Source organism: Prunus dulcis, chromosome 5 (assembly GCF_902201215.1).
Source record: "Prunus dulcis chromosome 5, ALMONDv2, whole genome shotgun sequence".
NCBI lineage: Eukaryota > Viridiplantae > Streptophyta > Magnoliopsida > Rosales > Rosaceae > Prunus > Prunus dulcis.
In genome coordinates this window covers 10,893,075-10,903,801 of record NC_047654.1, presented here as the reverse complement: position 1 = coordinate 10,903,801, position 10,727 = coordinate 10,893,075, and the positions used below count along the sequence as shown (strand labels likewise).

Here is a 10,727-nt window from a genome sequence, read left to right as displayed (position 1 = left end):
GGGGAATAAATTGATATGATGGACAGTGATGTGGAGAAATAGTCTTTGAAGAATTTACATAGGAAACTGACTATTTGGACATGGTGCTTGTCCGTTTGCTCAAGGTGATTCAATCCTGAACCCTTCCAATAACATATCCCCCACTATGTAATTTTACCAGAAAAAGAAAAAGGAAAAGAGAAGTGAAACTTTGAGTGATCATGTTATTGAAGTCATTTCGGACCAAAACTCGGAAAACTATATACACATTTGTTAATGATCATTTGGTCTAGTGGTTCAGTCTCTATTTTGTTGGAAGAGGTTCTGAGTTCAAATCTCGTGAACGACAGTTGTTAAATTAAAAAAAGAGAAATTATGTATACATATGTCCCATGAATTCAATGTAGATCATGAATAAGGAAAGCTTTTGCCACTCTTTTGGTGAGCTATTAGCCAATGCTAAGCAACACATCCACTTTCCTTGTGGGAAGGAATGAATAAATTGAATAAGGTTTATATATAATGCTAAACAAACATATCATAACAATGGCCCTTGCCTTAGAGCCTAAGTAACTGCCCTGCTCCTAGCAGCAGCTGACCTCTTTGAGACTACTTTCTTAAGATCATCGTAGCGGCTCCGGTGATGATCAATCAAGACACAGAGCTGCCTTATGGCTTCCCTCTTCTCCTCTCCAAGGATCAATAAGTCTTCATCCTTGTCCTTCAATTTCCTCTCCAGATTTCCCACCTGCTTCAACTTCTCTTCAGCTTCCTTGCTTGCCGATGCTTCTAACTCACAAACTTTGTCTCTTAACACACCCTCTTGTTCTTCCTTTTCATTCAGTTGTGTGACCAAGCATTCTACATTGTGCTTTAATCGTTTGATCTCACCTGCTGTCCCTGTAACCCACGTTTTAGCAGACTCAAGATCATTTGACATTTTGGAAATCTGGTTCAGAAAGTTCTTATGGCCCTCCTCAAACTTCAGTACCACCAAGTCAAGTCCATTTTGGAATGTGCTTTTTGCTGTTTCTGATATTTCCTTCATCTTTCTGGCCGGATCTTCATAAGTTGCAAGCTTTTCTTTAAGACCTCTAATTTCTGTCTCATACCAATCTTTCATCTTCTTGTAGCCTTCTTTGTTCTCATTGTGTATTTGTTCTGCTACTCGGATTCTCTGGTACAAGAGGCGGACGTTATCTTCAATATTAATCCGGTACTTCTCTGCCAATTCTTCCATCTTCCTTTCTGCTACTTGTAGATTCAATTTGGACGACGGAAACCAAATTTTAGCTTGTTTATGATCCTTATTGAACTTCCTGATAGTATCTTCCTGTTCCTTAAGAATTCGCTGCTGTTCAGAAATCTTAACTGTCAAGTTATTGTTTTGATTTTCCATCTCAGTTAGTCTGTCCAAATATTTTCTGTTCTCTCTCTCAATCCGGGCTATCTTTCCTGTCAATTTACTGTTTTGATTTTCCATCTCACCCAACCTTTCAAAATATTGTCTGCTCTCTTTCTCACTCTGCAAGTGGCTTTTCTTAGTCTGCGAGGAATCCAATTCCTGTTTCAAATTGCTGACCTGTGTTGTTAAATCCGTAAATTGAGTAGAAGATTCATTCTTTCCATCCTCGCATTCTCTACGAAGAGCATAAAATTCATCCCCTCTCTCATTCAGTGTTCTCTCCAACTCAAAAATTTTAGAAAGCAGACCCTCATTTTCCTGTCTCAACTTATTGGTCTCCTGGTTTCTATTTTTTATCTGCTTTTCCAAAATTTTCTTTTGGCTGCGTCGAGAGTCCATTTGCATTTCCAACTCCTTCATCCTCTCAAGAAGACATTGTCTTTCATCCATCATTTTCATTTCAACTGTGTCCTTTCTATTTAGTTCCTCTTTCAGATTTTCTATCTGAAGCAGGTGTCTGGAAATTTCTTTGTTCTTCTTATCCAGTTGTGCTTCTGATTCGGTTTTCTGCTGGCGTAGGGACTTTAATTCCCTCTGCACACCATTGACCTGATCCCTTAATCCCTTCACTTGAGCCAGTGATTCATTTTTTTTACTCACCATCTTTTGTTCCAGTTCACCTTTTTGCGCACGCAATGAATCAACTTCAACTTGCAGATTGCTGGCCTGTGCCATCAAGTCTGAAACTTTTGATGCTGAACTGTCCTCATTTTCCTTGAGTTTCTTCTGGAGATCAGATATTTCATCTTCTTTTCCTTTTAAACCTATCTCAAGTTCAAAAACCCGAGCATGCAGTCCAATATTTTTCTCTCCTAGCTGTTTAGCTTCAGCAGCCTTGCCTTCTTTCCATGCTTCCAAATCTCTTTTCTGACAGCACAAGGATTCCAACTCAATTTTAAAGCCAGTTAACTGGCCCTCTAACTCTTTCACCCGAGCTGATGATTCGTTCCCATGAGCCTCATGCGCTTCAACAAGAGCTGAAAGTTCCCTTACTCTTTCATCCATTTCATTCTTGAGATCTTTGTCTATATTATCTGCTTGTCTTATTTTTCTCAATGCTTGCATATATTCTGAATTTATAGCTTCCTTTTCTTCATTTCTAGAGACCAGTTTTTGCTTAAGATCAGCTACTCCCGAATTCTCAGTGTTAGCTTCATGCTTAATGCTGTCTGCCAACTTCTGATGCTCATTTTCCAATTTGGCATTGTTACCTTCAACGTCCTCTGAGGAATAATATTCAGAATCTGAGCTGGAGGGAGACAAGGCAAAACCTTTTCTCTCTTTTTTGCCACGAACAATTCTCCCCGACTCTCCTACTAGATGATCATACAAAGCATATAGTGACTGGTACTGTTGGTAGAAGTTCTCAATGAGTCCAACAAGTTCCGACTCATTCTTTGAATCTTTTCGACTGTCTTCTTTCTTTCCTTGCTCTTCATTTTTTATAAGCTTGAAGATCCTTGTCACATTGTTTTCAATTTCTGCAGATAACATAAAATCTTCTAAATAAAAAAAACTAACATCAACTGAAGTGCCAACAGAAAAGAATAATATATACCAACTCTCAAAATCAGGGAGGGAATTCAAATTTCAGCACATGAATCAGACAGTGATATTTTTCCACTACGACACGAATCATTGTGCGAAAATGGTAACGATATAAGGGCAACAACCAGACTCCTATTAATTTATAATCCTACAATGGTTGTTGATAATGATAAAAGCCATCATAGCCAGCACTGCAGTACTGGAAATTTCAGAAAAACTATTGCCATTTATTTTGAATTCGAGATACTGAATCTGCCTGCAAGACCACATCGACTCAAACAAACGATGAGTCGATGACCAAGTTCAGAAATACTAATGAGTCATTGATCTTTTCGACGCGGTTGCAGAAGTTTTCTTGGTTTGGTTCTATATGATAGCACAGCAGAAACAGGAACTTGATACTATATTATACATTTGCAAGGCAAAAAAGCTTTACAAGTCCCCAAGAAAATAAAAAAGTTCGTGGTTTTGGAAGTAGATCATTGAAATGCATTCTGTTTTGAGATTCATACATCTAATTTTTTTACCACCATTTTATTCAAAGATCAAGGTTGATAGGAGAGAAGTTGCACCTGATTTAGTCCTCTTCAATTGTTCCGTTTTTTCAGGATCAACATGATTCCCAAAGGACTTAGCTAGCTCCCTCCAGCGATGCTTTATCATATCTATTTTGGATATTTCAGTAAATACTCATAAATTAGCACACACAAGCACAAGGCACTATCCATCCTGAGCACAGCATATTGAAGACCTGAAAAACAAACCAGAAAAAAAAATAGTTTTAATCCAAATTAAGCTTCTGCCATAACCTCCTTTGTTCCCCTCTACACAACTTCCCTCTTTTTGAATAATACAAAATAAAATCATATTAAATAAAAAAGGGAAGTTTAAGGCTTTAGCTAAGTTGGCTAGAGCGGATGTGCTCCCCACTCTGCATCCGAGTTCGAATCCCCCTCCTCATAGTTTAGATTAGATTAAAGTAGAATATCTCTTTACATTGCCCAGCAAAACAAAGATAGAGTGGTCCCTATAAGAAGCATTAGGTCTGAGATGTCAACTTTATGAAACAGGATAGGGCCACCAAATTCAAGATAGAGGAAAAGCTTTTTCCTCCATATTTACATATAGCAAATTGACACCTCTTCCCTAGCTATTACCAATATCAGAAAGATTGAACCCCTTTTCAATAAAGCTTGAAAGAAATGTTGGGTTGGTGCTTACCTTTCCCTTGTTGCTCTCAAGTTTTCCAAAATATGATTTTTTTTTTTTTCTCTCTTTCCAGCTTAGACAAAATGAAGTTTATTTCTAGGTATTCAATTGCATTTTTTTTTAATGATTAAAAAAGAGGGACATAATTAAGAAAAATTAGCTTTTAAGCAAGTTTATGATTTACCAATTCATAGCAGCTAGATGATAGATACAATCAAATCAGAGAGAATAAAAAACTAAATTGCAATTTGAATCTTTATTCACAATTAAGTGATCAATAAGGCAAATAATTACCTTCCCTCTTTAAAGCAAATCATGCAGTCAAAATAAAAAATTATCTGCAAATATTTACCAGAAGGAAATATCTGTAAAAATAAAAATTTACCTGCAAATGGAATGCCATTTTCACCCGGCCTATTATCTGAACCCAGCTGATCTATTGAAATGAAGCTGAATTTTGGGAGAAAAAAGAAAAAGAAAAAGAGAAGAAACCAGAAATTTTGGAAGGTAAAAATTGAAAAGGGCAAAGGAAATAACTGCAACTCCCTTGGGTTTTTTTTATTGTTCATTCCTTTATCCTACATGGAGAACGAAATATTGGCGCTTCTGTTGAGGGAAACACCCTTCGATTTTGCTTGTAATTACCACAAAAAATTACTGGAAATCAATGTCTCAGTTTCTCGCTATCTCAGGACCAAAAAAGCGCGAGAGGTTTACACTTGGCAGTATCAGATACTCATTCTCTGAATGCCACGTGTTATTTCCCGCCGCCTTAAACATTCTACAGAACATGATGGAGCTATTCGCGCTTCTCTTTGTTATTTATAAAATGTTTTGTTATTTGCTTGTGTTATTTTCTCCTCTGAAACAATTCTCATTTAAAAGGTTGCCACATGACACGAGTGAACGATTGTCAACTGTTTATGAATATAAATTTACGGTGTTCGTCTTTGATGTATATATGAAATTCATACATATACCTAAATGATTATCTTACCGTTCATCTTGTATTCAATTAATATCCCTCGAGTACAAGTGTATGCACAAAATTTATCATGAGCCTTATTTGTCCATGAAGGCATTCGCCCAGTTTAAGCATGGCATTAACCAAGTTTTAAATTTTATTATTGACAAAAGAGAGAATACTCAAATTTGGAATAAACTCGCCCATTTGATCCAACCACACAATATTGCTGTTAAATATGAGGGCAAATTGGTCATTTCGTGTAAAAACTCAGTAATTGGAATATGGGAGAAGAAATCGAAGGGAGGGGGTTTGGGCCTCATGATTTTTTCCTCTCTTTTTCTTCAATTATTTTCTAATTTTGTATTTATTTTAACCCGGGTCCAAGAATTTCAATTAAGCATAAATTTATAATTATCGGCCAATGGAAAAGACAGGGAGCATGAGATTGTGAATTTGTGAGTGAGACACATGGGCTTAGTGGGTTGTCTGACTTAAATGAGTTTTAATGGGTATTTCTAATTTTCTATGTCCATATGTAACTCCAACAATTATGGCCATGAAACCCTAATCTTATTTTGCAGTTTATATTATATACCACTGTCTGCTAGAAGGTCTAAACGTCAAAATCAATGGGAAAGGAGGAAATCATGAAAGGCAAAGTGCAAGAAAGGAACAGGGGCAGAGCAGACAGTTCAATGACCTCACCAGCATCACAAACCATTGATAAATGGATAAGGGCATGATGGGTACCCAATTGTAAGTGCAAGATAAGGGCAAAAAGGGCCCATTTGTAACCCTTATAATTCAAATCAGTAGCACTTGTGCAAGAATCATTTCAAAATCACTGCTGGAGTTGGCCCAAGTACAATTACTATTCTCTCTTTTTTTTTTCTTCTTCTTTTTAAAGGGAAGTCCCAAGCCATGATATGCATTTGTAGATTTAAACAAGTTCAGCAACACTTCTCCATATTTACACAGTAAAGAAGAGCTACAAAGTGCCAAAAAAAAAAAAAAAAAAAAACCTAGTCCTCTTCGTCATCAGAAGAAACCTTCCGCTTCTTCCACATGTAGGCCGCTTCCAATATTTTGAGGTTTGATGTCTGAGCTTCTTCTGGGAACATGTAGTCTATGTACTCCTCATACCTGCCAAGTTCCAAGACATTGGTTAGCATATCAATAAGAAAATCAGCTCACCAAATGGACTTGAACACAATAAAATCAAAACTCTGCCGCATTTTGATAAACAAGAAAATAAAATAAGAGAACGAAAAATGTGAGTTGGTCACGTACCCAGCAGGCCCATCTTCAGTTATTATTGACCTCCTCTTCTTCAGTTTCTTTGGGAGCTTAGATTGGACTAAGCTAACATCACCTACCTCTCCAAAGGAAGCCTCCATATTTAGCCATTCATCAAGCAGCATGCCCCTTTCCTCCTTCAACTCAGGAGCTGAAGTTCTATAATAGTTGAGAGCTTTCTCAAAAACCCCTGATGTTACAGATAAACATAAATTAAGGGTGAGACTTTCTCAACTGTAAAGAAACTGTAAATTAGCCAACTATCATATTAATATTCTATCTTCTATACAACTGCTTACTTCGAGCACGCTGAACACATTGCTCCTTTTGTTCACGAGGATAATCCTGGGCCTGATCTTCTGCCGCATCTGAATCCACACCATCTTCCACTATAGCAGACGCCTCAAATTTCGCATAACTGATCCACACCTTCAGGTGCTTTGTCCGGTCTAATAGTCTCTCGTAAAGTTCTCTAGTTCTCTCAAATTCACCCTCTGATAGTTCGAAGTCAATGTACGCCTGTTATCAAATTATCAATCAAATTAGTAACAAATATAATGTTGTCATATCAACCTGTACTGAACAAATTAATAATATCAACCTTCGTCAACAAATATATATTATCTTGAAACTTTCCTAGAACGAAGTCACATTTCCTATGTTCAGTAGCTAAAGAAATTGTTTCTCTGTCTCGAAACATAAGCGATGGAGACAAAACAATCCATAGATAGGTTATAAAAGAAATGTACTTCAATGTGAAGGAGAATAATAGGTGCCTAAAATGGTGTTGCTTCTATTATTTCTTCCAACTCAAGTTTTAAGAGTCAAGAACCAAAACTGTGCACAGAACTGGTGCAACTAACAAGCATGGTATATTACATGTAATGAAACATCATAGAAGAGTGCAAAAGTGCAGAAAGGTAAATGCGTTCCAGAAGAAACTATCAAAATTCAACCAAAAAGAGTTGTAGCTTATATATGTTTATAAATAAGGATGTCGCTATGCTTATACCTTCCACAGCAACTCAGGCATGTCAAGTGCTGGTTGGGCGATGGCAAGTTCAAAAAGCGCCCTGGTTCGTTCTGTCTCGCACAACGATTTCTCTAACTCTGCATACTTGGTCCATGCATAGCAATTTTCTGGAGACCATTCCAGATACTTTTCATACAATTTCCGACATCGATCAAAATTCCCAAGGTTCAGCTCGATCTCAATATACTTCTTAAATATCTGTTTTTAAGGTAGCATATTATGAATACTTAACAATACATTTTGACTTGTTAAATGGACTTGATTAAAATAAATATGTATTGATAAATATACATTACCTTATCTTTAGGTGCTTGGCCTATTGCAGTACCGAGGATCTTGCGTGCACCCTTGAGATTCAGCTGTCGTATCTCAAACTGGGCAGCGAGAAGCCATATTTTTGCAAATGAAAACTTCCTATGAGGAATCAGTTTAAGGCATTCCCTGAAAAATTTCTAGCTCGTGAGAAATCTGGTCAATGTCTTAAGGATGTGTCCACTCATGTTAATAATATCAGAGGAAACAAATGAAAATATATACATGTCAATAATGTGTTTTAGTTTGCATGAAAAGTTTCACTGAATAATTGAAGTATGAATTGCACAATCTCCAAATTGTAAACCATCAAAATGATTGTGCAACAGAAACATGTTTAAAAAACTAACTACAACTCATCAGTCCTAACACTGTCATGATAAACTAAAATGGTAAATACAAGTTAGCCAAAGGGACAAATTTGTTACCTAAATTATTCAAATGAAAAATATGAGTTGCATTTGGGTAATAGTTTTCAAGCTTATCCTAGTAAAACAAACATCTAAAATATAACTTCTTTTTTTCAGTACCAGAGCACAGCAGCAATTCATGTACCGACGAACAACATTTATTTATTATTCCCGTATCCTTATTGAGTTGACTAGTTGCAAAAGAAAAATATGGCAGGGTTCAGGAATAGAATAATCTCTATGTACATCAACAAAACCATAGTTGAACAAATCAGGCATACCTATATACATCTCGTGTACGTTCCATGTCTCCAGCATCAAGCTCTTCATATAGTGCATAATTGATCCTAACATTACAGAAGAAACAAACAATCAGCAACAATTATTCAAACAAAACAAGCAGCAAGGAATTCAAATCATAAGCATAATCACTAATTAACCAAGACTCAGCATATGTACCACATACCACAAATAAATGTAGCGCTGCCAATACCGCTTCTCTGGAGCCGGAGGAACATTAGCAATAGCTCGCTCATAAACCTCTCTAATTCTGTCCTTATTTCCAGCACTCTCTTCTAGCCTTATATAATCAAACCAGGAATCGTAATTAAGAGGATTCTTCTTAACCTCATCTTCATACTGAAATCTCCTCTTTCCCACAATCGCATCCTCAATGCCTTGTCTATCTCCATATTGCTTCTCGAAGCCCACAAACTTTTTATATAAATCCTCGGCCCTTCCTTTGGGTATATGATCAAGCGCAAATTTATAAATAGACCTTGCCCGATCAGTTTCTTTGCACCGCTCCTCAAATTCCGCAAAAGCCACAAATAACTGCTCGGCCTCCTCATCATCAGCCAGGATCTCCACTGATCTCTCATATACATTTCTCGCCCTCACAACCTCACCATTCTTCATCTCAAACTTGGCATACCGAATCCAAGCACCAACTTTCGGATGACATTGTACGAACCGCTCAAAAATCGCTCTAGCACGCTCCACTTCATTATACCGAAGCTCAAACTTGATGAAGGAGAGCCAGCCTTGCTGGTCTGGCATCCAATTCATCCACCTCTCATATATTTGTCGAGCACCAGCCACATTCCCTATAATCTCTTCCATGTGAATGTACTTGTACCACAGCTGGTCAACTCTAGGCAAGAGTGTGACAGCACGGTCCCACACATTCCTAGCATGGTTGATGAACTTGTTCTTCATCTCCACCTCGGCATACTTGAGCCACAGGGTGTGGTTCCGGTAATCAACCTCAAGAGCACGCTCCCAAACAGAGCGAGCACGTTTGAAGTCCTTCTGGGACTCCTCCCACTGCGCATACTTGATCCAGACATTGACATTCCACCTCACACGCCGGATTAGGTCCTCGAATTCCTTGCGCTTCCGGAGACGGTAATCGGCGAGCTCAGTGGGATCAGTGATCTTCTGCTTGGGAGGTCGGATTTCAGCCTCCTGGCGTTCACGTGCCTCACGGAGGATTTGCTCTGCGGTGATTTGAACAGGGGCTGGGGTTTTGTTCTTAACCCTAGTGGGTCGTGGTAGCTTGACCTCAGTATCCTTACGGGTTAAGAACCCTAGGGTTGGGTCTGCGTCCTTGAAGGAACCCATGGCTAGGGTTTTACTCGCCTGGAACAAATATAATGCAGTCAAAATCTAATGTTTTGCAAATTTTCTGTATGCATTCATCAATAGCAGGCGATTAAGTTCAGCATATATTTCCGCATCTAAATAACAGACTGAAAATACTGTTAATTTCAATTGGAGAAGTAATTTCAATGCTTCGAATGGTATTTATTGTAAAGAATTCATATTAATTACTTAATTTCGTATTTTACAAGAACAAGAAAAGCAAATTAGAATCCAAGTATTGAATAGAAGATTTTAGTTTTACCTGGATTTTGGTTAAAAGGTCTCGCAGTTGCAGAGTTCAGACTTGCAGGAGAGATGATAAGAAATGGCCGTTAGGGTTTCAGAAATAGAGGGAAGGTTGCTCGTAGAGCCTCGTGTAGGAGAAGGGACTCGGGGGATGTGCGCGCATAAAATTTCATGGGTTTAGCATTTTCTATTTATTCAAAACGGCCCCGTTCCCCCTATTATGCTATAAGGAAATTGTGGTTATCTAAAATTCTAAATCTAAGGTTTAGAAAAACTGATTTAAAAATCAAATTTACTTTTTATTGTAAAATATATTATTTTTTAAAATAAAAACTAAAAGTTAAAATAATATATCTATATCTGCTGTCAAAGAAATCTTGAAATGAATTACTCAAAAAAAGAAGAAAAAAAATATGGAAATGAAGTATCACAGCTTAATAGATCTGTCATTTACACTCCTAATGCTTCAACACAAAGGCTAAAAAATAAGAAGAAAAAATATTTCCAACGTTCAAAAATGACCTAACAAAAAAATAAAACCTTTTTTTTGCAATTATATTTTTCTAAAGGTCCGTTTTTAACCTTAATTATGCCCGATTGAAGATGGACTTCTGGAAA

At 37.3% G+C, this 10,727-nt stretch overlaps 2 protein-coding genes across 5 annotated transcripts; both read right to left on the bottom strand.

Moving 5' to 3' along the window:
- Positions 1–322: 322 nt before the first annotated feature.
- LOC117626976 (COP1-interactive protein 1-like) lies at positions 323–4,736 on the bottom strand. The gene is made up of 3 exons (XM_034358830.1): positions 4,587–4,736; positions 3,565–3,743; positions 323–2,925 (listed from the first exon to the last, which is right to left on the bottom strand). Exons 2-3 carry the CDS (start codon positions 3,653–3,655, stop codon positions 545–547), a joined length of 2,472 nt encoding a protein of 823 aa, XP_034214721.1. The 5' UTR covers positions 3,656–3,743; positions 4,587–4,736; the 3' UTR covers positions 323–544.
- A 1,193-nt stretch (positions 4,737–5,929) lies between these two features.
- Positions 5,930–10,278, bottom strand: LOC117628401 (crooked neck-like protein 1). Of its 4 annotated transcripts, none has more exons than XM_034360849.1 (8): positions 10,126–10,278; positions 8,686–9,860; positions 8,501–8,566; positions 7,794–7,938; positions 7,477–7,695; positions 6,764–6,983; positions 6,459–6,654; positions 5,930–6,311 (listed from the first exon to the last, which is right to left on the bottom strand). In XM_034360849.1, exons 2-8 carry the CDS (start codon positions 9,840–9,842, stop codon positions 6,191–6,193), a joined length of 2,124 nt encoding a protein of 707 aa, XP_034216740.1. In that variant the 5' UTR covers positions 9,843–9,860; positions 10,126–10,278; the 3' UTR covers positions 5,930–6,190. The 4 variants fall into 4 exon arrangements, with proteins under 4 accessions (XP_034216740.1, XP_034216741.1, XP_034216739.1 ...); XM_034360850.1 differs by having other exon boundaries at positions 5,972–6,311; positions 8,686–9,958; XM_034360848.1 differs by having other exon boundaries at positions 5,972–6,311; positions 8,686–9,906.
- Between the last annotated feature and the right edge of the window lie 449 nt (positions 10,279–10,727).